Source organism: Rattus norvegicus, chromosome X, assembly GCF_021556685.1.
Source record: "Rattus norvegicus strain SHRSP/BbbUtx chromosome X, alternate assembly SHRSP_T2T, whole genome shotgun sequence".
Classification (NCBI taxonomy): domain Eukaryota; kingdom Metazoa; phylum Chordata; class Mammalia; order Rodentia; family Muridae; genus Rattus; species Rattus norvegicus.
Window position 1 is genome coordinate 15,390,756 of NC_141554.1, and position 18,016 is coordinate 15,408,771.

At 43.2% G+C, this 18,016-nt stretch overlaps 1 protein-coding gene across 28 annotated transcripts in view; it reads left to right on the forward strand.

Moving 5' to 3' along the window:
- Positions 1 to 14,701: 14,701 nt before the first annotated feature.
- Cask (calcium/calmodulin dependent serine protein kinase) overlaps positions 14,702 to 18,016 on the forward strand; it is a 345,044-nt gene continuing 341,729 nt past the window's right edge. For 15 of the 28 annotated variants that reach the window (XM_087599279.1, XM_087599280.1, XM_087599286.1 and 12 more), the window contains exon 1: positions 14,788 to 15,328. In XM_087599279.1, coding sequence (XP_087455405.1) covers positions 15,270 to 15,328 — 59 coding nt within the window. In that variant the 5' untranslated portion in view covers positions 14,788 to 15,269. 28 annotated transcript variants of the gene reach the window in all.

Genomic DNA, 18,016 nt, shown 5'->3' on the forward strand with positions numbered 1-18,016 from the left:
TATAGAGCCTGACATTATAGATCACTTCTGTGAGATTAAAGGTTTTTTTTTGTTGTTGTTGTTGTTGGGAGGGGGAGAGATCGTCCACTTATTTTATGAGAAAGTTAAGAGAAGAAAGGAGATAACTGCTTGAGAGGTCTGCAGATTTTCAGTGCTACAAAAGCCCCCCTAGCAAGGCTTTCCTTCCCTCAAGCCCTGCAGAGGGTTGATAGGCTCGCATTTCATATCGGTGACTTATTAATCACTTGACCTTTTCCACTGTGCACTTAGCATAGTAAATTATACTCCTTCCCAGAGAAGCCTGGGTGTCTTACCATGACTCTTTGTAGTGTAGCCAGACCCAGGCTTGATGTAAGTCACACACTGAGCATGTTGCAGCTCATCTCATGCCTTTGCCACGTGTGACAGTTTAATGCCAGCCTAGAAAGAACAAGCTAGGAAACCCAGACAAAAGAAATTAAGGAGGGGATTTAATTCCCTATGTTTACCTTCTAAATCTCTTACAGCTAAGCAGGAGGAAATACTCCAATGCCATATAAGAATTCTTTTTGTTTCCCCAGATAAAAGATAACTAATAAATAAAACTTTCTCAATTAGTAGAAATAAATCCAATGGCCTTTGTTTTTGTCACTGCTTCCTTTGACAGCTCTCTAGTTAGGATGCTGTTGGTCCTCTCCTCCATAAAAATCTCCATCTTTCTGTTATGTATCTCCATTTTTGAAAATTCAGGTATTTTATTTCTTTAGGTTTTTAACTCTAGTTCTAACTATAAAATAATTCTCTAACTCAATTCAAGAAATATGTGCAATGGTCAGTCAGAATGTCACATCCCTGTGGTCTCAGCTTTCTGGAGGCTGAAGCAGGTGGATCATGAATTCAAACCAGCCTGGGCTACACAATGTAAGCCTTACATTGTCTCAAACATCAAAGATGTGGAATAAGGTGAGAGTGTGGCTCAGTGGTAGAGTGAGACCTTGGATTCCTTCTCCAGTACACACACACACACACACACACACACACACACACACACACACACACACTTTTCTACTTACAATGGGATGATGTCCCTATAAACCCTTCATAAGTAGAAAGTATCCTAAGTATAAATGCATTTAATATGCTATGTCCTGCTTATCCCAGCTTAGCATCACAACACACTGGAGAGCATTGATTGTTTCCTTCATGATCATGAGGCTGACTAGGAGCTGCCATTGTTGCTGCTGCTGCTGTCCATCATCACTAAAGAATATCAGACCACATAAAGCTATCCTGGGTAAAGATCCAAGTTCAAAACCCAAGGTATGTTTTCTATTGAATTCATGTCACTTTTGGACAATAGAAACATTGGATAATCATAAGGTGAACTATAATAATTCAGAAACTGTCTGCAGTCTTTCATTTATTTAACAGATACATAAGGAAGGCCTAATATGCTCCAGACATTTTCTAGGTGGAAGGCAGGAAGGAACAAGACTATAAGCAAAGGTCAATAAAAGAGAATCACAGGAGTTAATGAAAACAGTAAAGTTATCCACTCACTCAGTCAACATTTGGCAAATGGCTTCAGAATGTTTACTCCACACCAGGCCCAATTCTTGATGTTGAGACTTCTCTCTTATGAACACAAACTGGCTATCCCACCCCCTGTCCAGTGAACAGAATAGGAGAAGCAGTTGAGGGTAATAGTATAGGCTGATAGAACAGTCAATTGGGGTAGAGACTGAAGAAATGGAAAAGAAGGGGAGAAACTAGATGAAATTTTGATAGAGAAGTTGGCAGGAGGCAATGCCTAGTTTAATTGAATAAGACAGAGTGCTAAGACACACCCAATGACTAAGACACAGGGCTTCTGCCTTTCTCTTGATTTTCCTTTGTGGTACTTTAAGGGTTGGTCATGATTGGATCAAGTGAGTTAGAAACTCTTGTTCCCTGCTTCCAATGACTGGTTTCAGCATAGTTTTGACCCTCCTTGTCAGGCCAATGAGAAGGAATCTTTGAGCAAGGATAGGACCTGAGAGACTAGACTCTTCGCTCTTGTGTATAGGCTGGTGGAGTTAGAAACAGTGTCAAATGTTTAGGTAGTTCAAGGGGGAGAACCTAAAGACCCAGTTACTATCTCATGGGACTGAAAGATAAAACCAATAAAGAGGAGTAGGTGTGTCACTGTGGGTGGGGGTTTAAGACCCTCATCCCAGCTGCCTGGAAGCCAGTATTCTGCTAGCAGCCTTCAGATGAAGATGTAGAACTCAGCTCCTCCTGCACCATGCCTGCCTGGATGCTGCCACATTCCCACCTTGATGATAATGAACTGAACTTCTGAACCTGTAAGCTAATCCCAATTAAATGTTGTCCTTTATAAGACTTACCTTGGTCATGGTGTTTGTTCACAGCAGTAAAACCCCAACTAAGTCACTTGTTTATGGCTATTAAAAATAAAAAGGCAAAGTAGATCTTTGGAGGGAGGTTTACAGGACTGGAACTGGAAGGCACTGGGTAGCAAACACATTTGTATTCAGGCCCTCTCCTCTTCTCTTGTACATTTCCTATGGCTTCCCCACCCTAGTAGTAATGTTAGCCTTGCTTTTTTAATTCCTCCAGATAGTTCATCAAGCAACTATTAGAGCAGGGATTATTTGTTTTTAGTTGTACAAGAGTCACTTGGTGACAGCATATAAAAATATAGATGCCCGGGGCTGGATAGATGGCCATGTCTTTAAGAGTATGTACTTCTCTTGCAGGGAACCCTAATTCAAGTTCAGCTCTCAGCACCCACATTGGGCAGCACACAACTGCCTGTAACTTCAGATCCATGGGGATCTGAAGCCGGAAGCCTCTAGCTTCCTCCAGTAATGTGCTTATCTGCGTGCATGCACACACACACACACACACACACACACACACACACACACACACACACACGAACAGACAAAGAGAGAGAGAGAAAGATGCACATGTATATAATTAAATTTTTAAAATATATATTTTTTTTTCTTTTTTTTTTTTTTTTTTTTTTTTTTTTTTTTTATTAACTTGAGTATTTCTTATATACATTTCGAGTGTTATTCCCTTTCCCGGTTTCCGGGCAAACATCCCCCTCCCCCCTCCCCTTCCTTATGGGTGTTCCCCTCCCAACCCTCCCCCCATTGCCGCCCTCCCCCCATAGACTAGTTCACTGGGGGTTCAGTCTTAGCAGGACCCAGGGCTTCCCCTTCCACTGGTGCTCTTACTAGGATATTCATTGCTACCTATGGGGTCAGAGTCCAGGGTCAGTCCATGTATAGTCTTTAGGTAGTGGCTTAGTCCCTGGAAGCTCTGGTTGCTTGGCATTGTTGTACTTTTGGGGTCTCGAGTCCCTTCAAGCTCTTCCAGTTCTTTCTCTGATTCCTTCAATAGGGGACCTATTCTCAGTTCAGTGGTTTGCTGCTGGCATTCGCCTCTATATTTGCTGTATTCTGGCTGTGTCTCTCAGGAGCGATCTACATCCGGCTCCTGTCGGTCTGCACTTCTTTGCTTCATCCATCTTGTCTAATTGGGTGGCTGTATATGTATGGGCCACATGTGGGGCAGGCTCTGAATGGGTGTTCATTCAGTCTCTGTTTTAATCTTTGCCTCTCCCTTCCCTGCCAAGGGTATTCTTTTTCCTCATTTAAAGAAGGAGTGAAGCATTCACATTTTGATCATCCGTCTTGAGTTTCGTTTGTTCTAGGGATCTAGGGTAATTCAAGCATTTGGGCTAATAGCCACTTATCAATGAGTGCATACCATGTATGTCTTTCTGTGATTGGGTTAGCTCACTCAGGATGATATTTTCCAGTTCCAACCATTTGCCTACGAATTTCATAAACTCGTTGTTTTTGATAGCTGAGTAATATTCCATTGTGTAGATGTACCACATTTTCTGTATCCATTCCTCTGTTGAAGGGCATCTGGGTTCTTTCCATTTTCTGGCTATTATAAATAAGGCTGCGATGAACATAGTGGAGCACGTGTCTCTTTTATATGTTGAGGCATCTTTTGGGTATATGCCCAAGAGAGGTATAGCTGGATCCTCAGGCAGTTCAATGTCCAATTTTCTGAGGAACCTCCAGACTGATTTCCAGAATGGTTTTACCAGTCTGCAATCCCACCAACAATGGAGGAGTGTTCCTCTTTCTCCACATCCTCGCCAGCATCTGCTGTCACCTGAGTTTTTGATCTTAGCCAATCGCACTGGTGTGAGGTGAAATCTCAGGGTTGTTTTGATTTGCATTTCCCTTATGACTAAAGATGTTGAACATTTCTTTAGGTGTTTCTCAGCCATTCGGCATTCCTCAGCTGTGAATTCTTTGTTTAGCTCTGAACCCCATTTTTTAATAGGGTTATTTGTTTCCCTGCGGTCTAACTTCTTGAGTTCTTTGTATATTTTGGATATAAGGCCTCTATCTGTTGTAGGATTGGTAAAGATCTTTTCCCAATCTGTTGGTTGCCGTTTTGTCCTAACCACAGTGTCCTTTGCCTTACAGAAGCTTTGCAGTTTTATGAGATCCCATTTGTCGATTCTTGATCTTAGAGCATAAGCCATTGGTGTTTTGTTCAGGAAATTTTTTCCAGTGCCCATGTGTTCCAGATGCTTCCCTAGTTTTTCTTCTATTAGTTTGAGTGTGTCTGGTTTGATGTGGAGGTCCTTGATCCACTTGGACTTAAGCTTTGTACAGGGTGATAAGCATGGATCGATCTGCATTCTTCTACATGTTGCCCTCCAGTTGAACCAGCACCATTTGCTGAAAATGCTATCTTTTTTCCATTTGATGGTTTTGGCTCCTTTGTCAAAAATCAAGTGACCATAGGTGTGTGGGTTCATTTCTGGGTCTTCAATTCTATTCCATTGGTCTATCTGTCTGTCTCTGTACCAATACCATGCAGTTTTTATCACTATTGCTCTGTAATACTGCTTGAGTTCAGGGATAGTGATTCCCCCTGAAGTCCTTTTATTGTTGAGGATAGCTTTAGCTATCCTGGGTTTTTTGTTATTCCAGATGAATTTGCAAATTGTTCTGTCTAACTCTTTGAAGAATTGGATTGGTATTTTGATGGGGATTGCATTGAATCTGTAGATTGCTTTTGGTAAAGTGGCCATTTTTACTATATTAATCCTGCCAATCCATGAGCATGGGAGATCTTTCCATCTTCTGAGGTCTTCTTCAATTTCTTTCCTCAGTGTCTTGAAGTTCTTATTGTACAGATCTTTTACTTGCTTGGTTAAAGTCACACCGAGGTACTTTATATTATTTGGGTCTATTATGAAGGGTGTCGTTTCCCTAATTTCTTTCTCGGCTTGTTTCTCTTTTGTATAGAGGAAGGCAACTGATTTATTTGAGTTAATTTTATACCCAGCCACTTTGCTGAAGTTGTTTATCAGCTTTAGTAGTTCTCTGGTGGAACTTTTGGGATCACTTAAATATACTATCATGTCATCTGCAAATAGTGATATTTTGACTTCTTCTTTTCCGATCTGTATCCCTTTGATCTCCTTTTGTTGTCTGATTGCTCTGGCTAGAACTTCAAGAACTATATTGAATAAGTAGGGAGAGAGTGGGCAGCCTTGTCTAGTCCCTGATTTTAGTGGGATTGCTTCAAGTTTCTCTCCATTTAGTTTAATGTTAGCAACTGGTTTGCTGTATATGGCTTTTACTATGTTTAGGTATGGGCCTTGAATTCCTATTCTTTCCAGGACTTTTATCATGAAGGGGTGTTGAATTTTGTCAAATGCTTTCTCAGCATCTAATGAAATGATCATGTGGTTCTGTTCTTTCAGTTTGTTTATATAATGGATCACGTTGATGGTTTTCCGTATATTAAACCATCCCTGCATGCCTGGGATGAAGCCTACTTGATCATGATGGATGATTGTTTTGATGTGCTCTTGAATTCGGTTTGCCAGAATTTTGTTGAGTATTTTTGCGTCGATATTCATAAGGGAAATTGGTCTGAAATTCTCTTTCTTTGTTGTGTCTTTGTGTGGTTTAGGTATAAGAGTAATTGTGGCTTCGTAGAAGGAATTCGGTAGGGCTCCATCTGTTTCAATTTTGTGGAATAGTTTGGATAATATTGGTATGAGGTCTTCTATGAAGGTTTGATAGAATTCTGCACTAAACCCGTCTGGACCTGGGCTCTTTTTGGTTGGGAGACCTTTAATGACTGCTTCTATTTCCTTAGGAGTTATGGGGTTGTTTAACTGGTTTATCTGTTCCTGATTTAACTTCGATACCTGGTATCTGTCTAGGAAATTGTCCATTTCCTGAAGATTTTCAAATTTTGTTGAATATAGGTTTTTATAGTAAGATCTGATGATTTTTTGAATTTCCTCCGAATCTGTAGTTATGTCTCCCTTTTCATTTCTGATTTTGTTAATTTGGACACACTCTCTGTGTCCTCTCGTTAGTCTGGCTAAGGGTTTATCTATCTTGTTGATTTTCTCAAAGAACCAACTTTTGGTTCTGTTGATTCTTTCTATGGTCCTTTTTGTTTCTACTTGGTTGATTTCAGCTCTGAGTTTGATTATTTCCTGCCTTCTACTCCTCCTGGGTGTATTTGCTTCTTTTTGTTCTAGAGCTTTTAGGTGTGCTGTCAAGCTGCTGACATATGCTCTTTCCTGTTTCTTTCTGCAGGCACTCAGCGCTATGAGTTTTCCTCTTAGCACAGCTTTCATTGTGTCCCATAAGTTTGAGTATGTTGTATCTTCATTTTCATTAAATTCTAAAAAGTTTTTAATTTCTTTCTTTATTTCTTCCTTGACCAGGTTATCATTGAGTAGAGCATTGTTCAATTTCCACGTATATGTGGGCATTCTTCCCTTATTGTTATTGAAGACCAGTTTTAGGCCGTGGTGGTCCGATAGCACGCATGGGATTCTTTCTATCTTTCTGTACCTGTTGAGGCCCGTTTTTTGACCAATTATATGGTCAATTTTGGAGAAAGTACCATGAGGAGCTGAGAAGAAGGTATATCCTTTTGCTTTAGGATAGAATGTTCTATAAATATCCGTTAAGTCCATTTGGCTCATGACTTCTCTTAGTCTGTCTACATCACTGTTTAATTTCTGTTTCCATGATCTGTCCATTGATGAGAGTGGGGTGTTGAAATCTCCCACTATTATTGTGTGAGGTGCAATGTGTGTTTTGAGCTTTAGTAAGGTTTCTTTTACGTATGTAGGTGCCCTTGTATTTGGGGCATAGATATTTAGGATTGAGAGTTCATCTTGGTTGATTTTTCCTTTGATGAATATGAAGTGTCCTTCCTTATCTTTTTTGATGACTTTTAGTTGGAAATTGATTTTATTTGATATTAGAATGGCTACTCCAGCTTGCTTCTTCTGACCATTTGCTTGGAAAGTTGTTTTCCAGCCTTTCACTCTGAGGTAGTGTCTGTCTTTGTCTCTGAGGTGTGTTTCCTGTAGGCAGCAGAATGCAGGGTCCTCGTTGCGTATCCAGTTTGTTAATCTATGTCTTTTTATTGGGGAGTTGAGGCCATTGATGTTGAGAGATATTAAGGAATAGTGATTATTGCTTCCCGTTATATTCATATTTGGATGTGAGGTTATGTTTGTGTGCTTTCATTCTCTTTGTTTTGTTGCCAAGACGATTAGTTTCTTGCTTCTTCTAGGGTATAGCTTGCCTCCTTATGTTGGGCTTTACCATTTATTATCCTTTGTAGTGCTGGATTTGTAGAAAGATATTGTGTAAATTTGGTTTTGTCATGGAATATCTTGGTTTCTCCATCAATGTTAATTGAGAGTTTTGCTGGATACAGTAACCTGGGCTGGCATTTGTGTTCTCTTAGTGTCTGTATGACATCAGTCCAGGATCTTCTGGCCTTCATAGTTTCTGGCGAGAAGTCTGGTGTGATTCTGATAGGTCTCCCTTTATATGTTACTTGACCTTTTTCCCTTACTGCTTTTAATATTCTTTCTTTATTTTGTGCGTTTGGTGTTTTGACAATTATGTGACGGGAGGTGTTTCTTTTCTGGTCCAATCTATTTGGAGTTCTGTAGGCTTCTTGTATGTCTATGGGTATCTCTTTTTTTAGGTTAGGGAAGTTTTCTTCTATGATTTTGTTGAAGATATTTACTGGTCCTTTGAGCTGGGAGTCTTCACTCTCTTCTATACCTATTATCCTTAGGTTTGATCTTCTCATTGAGTCCTGGATTTCCTGTATGTTTTGGACCAGTAGCTTTTTCCGCTTTACATTATCTTTGACAGTTGAGTCAATGATTTCTATGGAATCTTCTGCTCCTGAGATTCTCTCTTCCATCTCTTGTATTCTGTTGGTGAAGCTTGTATCTACAGCTCCTTGTCTCTTCTTTTGGTTTTCTATATCCAGGGTTGTTTCCATGTGTTCTTTCTTGATTGCTTCTATTTCCATTTTTAATTCCTTCAACTGTTTGATTGTGTTTTCCTGGAATTCTTTCAGGGATTTTTGCGATTCCTCTCTGTAGGCTTTTACTTGTTTATTAATGTTTTCCTGTGCTTCCCTAAGTGTGTTCATGTCTTTCTTGAAGTCCTCCAGCATCATGATCAAATATGATTTTGAAACTAGATCTTGCTTTTCTGGTGTGTTTGGATATTCCATGTTTGTTTTGGTGGGAGAATTGGGCTCCGATGATGGCATGTAGTCTTGGTTTCTGTTGCTTGGGTTCCTGCGCTTGCCTCTCGCCATCAGATTATCTCTAGTGTTACTTTGTTCTGCTGTTTCTGACAGTGGCTAGACTGTCCTATAAGCCTGTGTGTCAGGAGTGCTGTAGACCTGTTTTCCTCTCTTTCAGTCAGTTATGGGGACAGAGTGTTCTGCTTTCGGGCGTGTGGTTTTTCCTCTCTACAGGTCTTCAGCTGTTCCTGTGGGCCTGTGTCTTGAGTTCACCAGGCAGCTTTCTTGCAGCAGAAAAGTTGGTCTTACCTGTGGTCCCGAGGCTCAAGTTCGCTCGTGGGGTGCTGCCCACGGGCTCTCTGCAGTGGCAGCAACCAGGAAGACCTGTGCCGCCCCTTCCGGGAGCTTCAGTGCACCAGGGTTCCAGATGGTCTTTGGCTTTTTCCTCTGGCGTCCGAGATGTGTGTGCAGGGAGCAGTCCCTTCTGGTTTCCCAGGCTTGTCCGCCTCTCTGAAGGTTTAGCTCTCCCTCCCACGGGATTTGGGTGCAGAGAACTGTTTATCCGGTCTGTTTCCTTCAGGGTCCGGCGGGGTCCTGCCGCTCCTGGGCCCTCCCCCACGGGAGCCCAGAGGCCTTATACAGTTTCCTCTTGGGCCAGGGATGTGGGCAGGGGTGAGCAGTGTTGGTGGTCTCTTCCGCTCTGCAGCCTCAGGAGTGCCCACCTGACCAGGCGGTTGGGTTTCTCTCTCACCGGGTCTGGGAGCAGAGAGCTGCTGCGGGCCGGGATCCGCGGGTCTAAAATATATTTTTTAAAGATTCTAATATAGATTTCTGGGACAGCGCCAATGGGGTCAACTCAGTCTCACAAGGGAGCTAGGCAGTAGAAGGAACTAATCCCTCTTTCCCTCTTTCCCTCCCTAGAGAATTGGATTTCCACATTCTTGCACTATTAGTGAATGGTGTAGGAGACCTAACCCCCTAGGCATTTCCACATTGCAAAATGGTTCTGGCAGCTTGTGGGAAGTCCTCTAAGTCACAAGCATAGTCTTTGTAAACAACCCTATACTGAAACTGGCATGGGACACTCAGAAATGGTAAATGGGATCACAGTGGATTTAAATAATGTACTAGAGAAGTTTCCACAGTTAAAAAAGTAATGGTGGGAGAAGACAGTGTGTACCAAGTACAAAAAGAAGGACTACTTAAAAGAATTTGAAGGCTAGAGCAATAGCTCAGCAATTGAAAGCATTCCCTGTTAGACCTGAGGATTTGAGGTAAGTTCCTAGCACACATACACTGGGTAGTTTACAATCATTTGTAACTCCAGCTTGAGGGGATCTGATGCTCTCTTCTGGCAAGTGTGTGTGTGTGTGTGTGTGTGTGTGTGTGTGTGTGTGTGTTTCTATGTGTGCAACAGTTACAAATATGTTAATAAAGATTGTTAAAATGTATCATTCCATTTATGTACCAGGCTGGGGAATCAAAGCTTACATAGAAGACTCAGTATCACTGAAATCAAGTACTTAATAGGTGAACTCTGTGACATGGCATTTAGCATCTTTTAATATCTGGCCTCTTTCTATTTCTCTAATGTATTTATGGCTTCTTTCTTCCTCCAATGTATGATCCAGCTATGGCCCAGGACTCCAAAAGAACATTGTCATTTGTTCAGAGCACATGTTCATGTTCACCACCAAGAATCTATAAATGTTATTCTCTCTGCTGATTACTGTCCCAGTCCTTCTAACTTGCTAATTTCTCTATTTTTTCAAGTCTTGGTATAAACATTTTTTCAGTTTGGTATACTTCAACCATAGAGTTTCATATATATATATATATTATATATATATATATCATTCATATAAATAGATAGTTGTGTGATAGATATGTATGCACATATTATTATGTGGTGTATGTGAGTATGTGTATGCAGGTATGCTGTGTCATAGGTAAGTCAAAGGCTAACATCAAGTGTTTTCCTCTATCTCTCTAACTTAGTTCTTTGTGAAAGGGTCTTTCGCTAAGCTTGAAGCTCTTGTTTCAACTAGAATGGCTGGTGGGGATGTGGACTTTGGGCTTCATGCTCACACAGCAGCACATCATCTCCCCAGACCTACAGACCCTCTTCATTTGTGATGCCTCAAACTTGGCAAGTAAGGACCATCACTTCTCATTGTAATCTTTTGCCTGATCCTTGTTTTCTTTTATGGTGCAGCTGAGAATGGACAGGAATTATATGCCTGTATTATTTGTCACTTTAGTCCTGGTGGCTTGCTTGCACATTCGACCAATAGCTAACAAAGAACCACAAAATACTGAAGTATATGTGTAATCTGTATGGTTTTTATTGGAGCAATGGACAATGTCTTCCATCTGAGCTTAGAACACCCTGTTTACGCCATGAGGCAGTAACTTCATTCCAGATGATAACAGTCTCTATCTTAATTTTTCATTAATTCAATAATAACTTATATGATTAAACAGTCATATTGCAGAATGAGGCTGATCTCTAAATTGCCTAAATTAGCCTTATGCCACATTGACCTCCATGTGGCCCTTATCCTAATATTTCCCTGGAGTCTGTTTTTCCCTGCTATATCTATGTAATACTAAAATTGCATGGGAGCTGGAAAAACTGCGAATGTCTATCTCAACTTTGAGAAATTCAAACAAACACTCAAAATCACTGAAGATTGGTAATGAAGTCTAAGAGTCAAATTTGTGTAGTTATCAATTACATCCTTGGGGCTTTTAGAGAGTTCCAAAAAGTTTTCTGGATAATCAGTTATACACTGGTGGCATAACTACATGCTGCTGCTGCTGCTGCTGCTGCTGCTGCTGCTGCTGCTGCTGATGCTGATGATGATGATGATGATGACAGGTAACTTCCCTATGCTACACAGATATGCTGATTGATTTCTGATGTCTGTTCCCACGCAGCTTCTTTCCCTCTACCTCCAAATTGAAAGCAAAACTACCTATGTCCTTAGGCTCTCTTGCAGGTGAGGTTGCCTTCTAGGTGACTTTGGTCACCCAGACAAGTAAGAAGGGGAAAATACATTTTATTTCCTCAATAGAGAGATAAGGCAGGGAGTAGAAAGACCTCATATGCCCTCACTGCCTTCCCGTTGCATACTGATGATGTTTGAAAGACTGGCACCCATTTTGAGATGATGAAAAACAAAATAGGGAAAGACATAAGACTATCAAGGATGCCTGAGTGGAAAGAACAAACCAGGTCACTGATGACACTATGGAGTAGTGGATCCAATGTCAGTAACCACACATCTCCAGATTCCATGTTAAATGAGAAAGTCACTACCCCCAATTGTTAAATGACAGTTAACAAAACCGAATGTAGTTTTAACTCATGTGACTAGTTACTTTACCATTTCCTTTAACTAAAACATAATTATTGACACCTGACCATTTTTATTTGGGGTACAGTATTGTCTTTTTGGAAGAAAATTAGGAAATAAATAATTTCATCTAAAAGGTTTGGTTATTTTCATTCTGGAAGCAGAGAGCCATTTCCACTTGCCATTAGTCCATGATACAAACTTGTACTGGCTAGTTTTGTGTCAACTTGACACAAGCTAGAGTTATCGCAGAGAATGGGAGGGCCCAGCCCATTGTGGGTGGTGCCATTCCTGGGCTGGTAGTCTTGGGTTCAGTAAGAAAGCAGGCTGAGCAAGCCTGGGGAAGCAAGCCAGTAAGAAACATCCCTCCATGGCCTCTGCATCAGCTCCTGCTTCCTGACCTGCTTGAGTTCCAGTCCTGACTTCCTTCAACAGCTTCAACAGCAATGTGGAAGTGTAAGCTGAATAAATCCTTTCCTCCCCTACTTGCTTCTTGGTCCTGATGTTTGTGCAGGAATAGAAACCCTGACTAAGACAAAACTCTAGTAGCTGTGGGTTGCTAAGAATGTTCTGTGTAGCTGATAGACCACCCTAGGAGCTAGGAGATATACGTCCTAGCTGGAGGGAATGTTTTGAACTTTGTGGTGATTGGAAGCAAGGCCGACCAGGAAGTGTCAAGAGCTGATAAGATTAGGCCAACCTCTGGAGGGGGTTGTGTATTGGTTAGTTTAATGAATCCACCTCTCCAACAAAGATTAAGCATAATCCCACAGCAAACCTAGAAAAACTGCTATCAAATAGTGGAGGTGTGGGGTAGCTCTTGATCAGGCAATCCACCTATAAACCCCCCACTGCTGTAGATAAGGGAATTGGACCACTTAACCACTAAGACTCTTTTCAGATCTAAACCAGAAGTCCATGAGCAGAGACCAGGCTTAGCCTTGCCATTACCTTTCTTTCCCACCTGGGCTCCCTTTTTTGCTTAATAATCATCCATTTCTACTTTTGAGAGAAATTCTCCATGAAAGATAAACTCCAAACTGAAGTAGGCAAGCCTCGACATAGCTCCTGTTTTGGCAGGAGCAAAGAAGCTAAGCTGGCAAGGTGACTTGTGAGGATTTATGTACAATTCAGAGGAGAGTGGATGATGCCTTATTCATTAGGTGGCAGGGACACATGATAGGTTGGGGTAAGCGACTTGTAACTGTTGGACCCCCGAAAGAAGACAAAGTGTTTTGGGCTCTGAAGCCCTTTCTTTAGAGAAAATACAAAATCTTTGGGAAAGGAGGAAAACATATTTATGCAATTATATTTCCTCTGATTTGCAAGAAAGAAAAGGTTAAGCTCCCAAATATTTAACAAGCAAATCACCCAACCTCTCGAGGGACGGACCAAGGGTTTGTGCAGATCGTTTTTGTTTGTTTGTTTGTTTTTTGTTTTTTGTTTTGTATTTGAAAGGGAAATAGGCTGAATCTTCACCCTGCCCCCTGCACTTTGGTAAATACTAGTTTAAAAAATACCGCGCTGAGAATTTTAACAGATGATTTCTGGAGAGCTGACTTATGAACTAATTGGACACTTCTGCTGTGCGGAGGAACAAAGACTTCCTTTTTTATTGGTCTTCAACTGAGGCATATACCTGTCTGGTGGCGTTGGCTCATTCTGCACATGCTCAGTTGAACAGAATCTTCATATTGCATACAACCTAGCACAGCGGCAACACCCACAGCCTTACTCCGCGGCTGACCCTGTGTGTCCCTTTCCTCTAGTTGCATTTTTATGCGAAGAACTCCAACACTTATAGGGAGTAAACAAAGTCGATGCTGGGGCTGGGGAACAATGTTCAATGGATTTAAAGTCGCTTTATGTCACTATTTTTCTGGTCCGTCTCTAGGTTTTGTCTAGCAGCAATAGACACTGCATAGATATTTGGTGAGTTTGGAGCGGGCAGTAGGAGAAGCTGTTTCGCTAGTTTTTGTGGTACACCTTCCTCTGCAGTTTTTGTTCGGTTCTTTCCTTGGACAATTTTCCCCCTCCCCCAGCCCTCATCTTCATTAAGGAATGGCAGGGTGGCACTAAAAGCATCCTCCGCCGCCAAACACGGTCTTGAGTGACAACCTCTCTCCACCTCCTCTCTGGCTTTTCCATTCATTAGAACCCTTTCCCTGAGTTGTTGGGGTTTTTTTTTTCTCCCCAGCAAAAACCTGGGAACGGCTTCCTGGGGTTACGAAAGAAGAGGGAAAGCTGCCAGAGTGCTGAGCACGCCGTCCAAGAACGTGCACAGTGCTGTGGACCTTTTGTCGCTTCTCCCCTTGGTTGCGGCTTGGGAGTAGGGGCGACGACCTGCACCAGCCCCACCTCAGCAGCTGCAACCCGCAACCCGGGAAGCTCCGCTTGCCGACCCCCAGCGCCCTCTAGATTCCCCGCGCCCGCCGGTTCTCCGTGACGTTGAGGGCGCTGCGCGCAGGCGCCACTGGGAGCGCCTCTTTTTTCCCTCCCTTCCTCCGCCTCCTTCCGCGGTCCCCGCCTCCCAACGGGCTGGAGGGGCGGGGCCTGCAGGTCTCGCTGCCTTGCGGGCCGAAAGGGAGGAGGGTTTGTCCGCGGGAGGCGGGTGTACAGCGCTCAGGAGCCAGGCGGCTGCTGAGGCTGAGGGGAGGAGCTGAAGGCAGCGGTCGCGGCTCCCGCCCGCACTGAACTCTCATCCCGCGAAGCCCCCTCCCACACTCGGGCGGGCGGCGGCGGAGGGAGGAGGAGAGAAGGAGGAGGGAGCGTCTCTGCCGCCGCCTCCTGGTCCCCAGCGCGGATCAGCCGCCACCACCTCCCTTCGCGACGATCCTCCCTCCATGGTGCTGTCGCGGCCCCCCCTGTAGCCCGAGCTGCCCCGCGCCGCGCCGGAGCCGGTTTCGGGCAGAGGGAGCGGTCGCGGCCTCGCGGCCCGCGCGGGCTGACGAGCGGAGAGTGCGGTGCTTCGCGGTCCCCGAGGGTCCGCACGCCCCGGCAGCGCGGCCGCCAGCAACCGCGCGAGGAGCAGCGGGCGGGCGGGCGGCGCCGGGCCCGGGCCGCCCTCGCTCCCACGCCCCGGCCCCGCCGCCCGCGCCGGGGCGGCAGCCGGCAGAGGAAAGGCGCTGCAGTCTCCGGGCCTCGCGGCCCCGGTCGAGCTTCCTCAGCACCGAGGGCTTGCGGGTCCTGAGGGGAGGACACGAGCCCGGAGCCGGGCACTGAGCTCTTGGGCGCCCCCAACCCAGTTTTCAGAACCCTCCACGCTGCGGCCGCTGTCCCCTCCGGACCATGGCCGACGACGACGTGCTGTTCGAGGATGTGTACGAGCTGTGCGAGGTGATCGGCAAGTGAGTCTCCACGCGAGGGAGCGGGAGTGTGGAAAAATGCTTTTCAGCGATGCCCGGGGCCTCCCGCACCCGCTCCGGGCCTGCCCCCTGCCCTCTCTCCCTCCCCTCTGTCTCCCTTGTCCTCTTCACCCTGGAGTATTTATAGACGTGTACCTGGATCTCCTGCCAGGAGGGAGTCTGGGGGCTTCTCAGCGATCCGTGGAGGCCACCGAGCCCCGGTCGGCCACCCCATAAGGCGTGGGGCGGGCTGCCTGCATTTTATCTGACGGTTAGACAGGGACGTGGCAGGACCGATTTTATAGTTGCTTCCTGGGAACAGTTGGGGTTATTGTTACCTTTCCTGTACCATAGACCTTTTCCAAAAAGAGCAGTCTGCATTTCGTGTGCTTGTGTGGAGAGGGCGAGAGAGCGCGTCCGGGGTTTTTAATTGTGGGGTGTGTGTCTATTGTGCCAGGATATTAGACAGATGCCTTTGTGTTCACCCCATGCCCGTATTTAAGAGGGTCATTGAAGACGGATGCGTCCAGTTTCAGCAAATTCTTCATCTGCCATAGACGAACATAGAAAGAGTTAGGGGCACCCAAAATTTTAATGTCTCGTTATGCAATGACTGTACAATCAGTGCTCGAGGCTCCCTTCCACTGTTGTTGGGATGGTGGTTAGCGTGGTACAGCCGTCTGCTTTGAGTCACCGGGCTGGTCTAGAATATAGAACTGACAGTCCAAATGCTCATCCTTTCGTCTGTGTTGTATAATTACTCTAGGGAAAAGCAGGGAATCAGATTAATCACAGTGCTGATTGAGAATTAAATCTGCAGTTCCTCATCTAATTGTCCAGTCCTGAAATCTGTTTTGAATTGTTTCCTTTTCATTCTTGTCAAACAATATTCCAAGTGCACAATCCTGCTAATTTGCTTGTGAGGGAAATGCTGGCAATCTGAAGTTGATTTCCTAGCTCAGCGTGTATTCTCTGGCTTTGGAAGTTGAGATAAGATTTAAGAGCGATTTTTGCTTATTTACTGGGGCTCATTAGATAGCTAGTATTAGAATATTTTACTTCATTTTGGAAGCGGTGCTTTATTGTCTATTTTAAGGTCCACACTTGGGAAATGAAAGCAAGACAGAGCGGTTGCATTTACCTCTTTAAGTTGTCTGCAGTATACTCAGTTTCAATTTTTTGAGTACGGGTAACTCATTTTTTTCCTCCATATTGAGGCATTACACATGGAGAAATTGTGGGTAGAGCTTGCTACACTCTTTTCTTAGACTCAAATGCTCCTTGCCCCATTGTTCAGTGACCAGCCTATCTGTTAGGAGGAGGATGTCCAAATGTGTCTCCTCCAGTCTTTGTGGATGTGCCCAGAGCAGCGCTGTTCAAAGCTATTTAATGAGAGCCACGTGTAATTTATCATTTTCTAGTAGCCACTTTAGAAAGATGTCGAACAAAAAGGTGGAATTTTAGTAAAATATTTATGTGATATATATGCATATATATATATATATATATATATAGTGATCTCAGCTTGAACATTTTTGCCATACTGTACATCTTTTCCTACTAAGCCATTGAAATGCAGTGTGTGTTTTATACTAACCGAACATCTCAATTTTGACGCCAAGCTAAATTTTTACCAGAAGTACTTGATCTGTATTTAGGTCTCATAAAATTTGCATATGCAAAAAAGTAGGTTCACATATTCAAGTTGTTCCAAACATACATAAAAGTTTTCCAGTAACTGAATTTACTATTTCTAAATTTTAATCAATTAAGCAGAATGCAAAATATATTGCCTCAGTTTGATTAGCCACATTTCAAGTGGTTAATAGCCACAGTGGACTGCTACATTTTTGGAGAGAAAATTTTCAAAAATCTCCTTCATTTCTTCATTGTTATGGGGACACAAAGAAGGCAAATTAGATGTTTCTCAAAAACCACCAAAATGACTGTGAGAGTGAGTGATACTTGTTGTATCTTAGTTATAGCTGTTGTGAGCCTGAAGTCAGTCATTGGAAACTGGGATTAAGATGTTTGCATATTAAATTATGGTGATGGAAATAGCAGTCATTGAATCAATTTTGGTGATTGGTTCTGATTCCTTCAGGTCTGAAAGGATGACAGTGTAGATTTCAAAAGTGGTCAGCTTCATGTTAGTAGTCTGTATTGTGCTGACTTAAAATTGAGAAAATATTTTCAGAAGACACCCCTGGAAGAATTAAGTTTATCCATTCTGTTCTGCAGCTGCAGAAGGAGGAAGAGCAAGCTAATTTTGATAGGCTACCTAGTCAGTGGCTGCCTGCACAACTGTGAACTGTGAGATTTTATTCCTATCCTACAAAATCTGACTTGGTGTCATTTATAAAATGCCATTCCTTGAAATAATGAATCCAAGATAGACTCAGTCTTAAAGAATGTAATGATGGTGTTCTTCACCCAGGGCAAAGGTTGAAGGTTTCTCCGGTAAATTGTGTCAGTATATATCGATCCTGAAATTGAAATTCGTTTGAGGTTTCTTTTTTCTTCAGAGACCTTGACAGCATACATTTAAACTTAGAATTTGTTCAATTATGAGCTTAAACAGATAGGCTTTGCAGATCATTGTTCAATCTGAAAATCTTCTTGTTGATTTCTATCCAGACTCCACAGTATTTTGATTTTCTTTTGTGTCAGATTAGTATCACAAATTGTGCT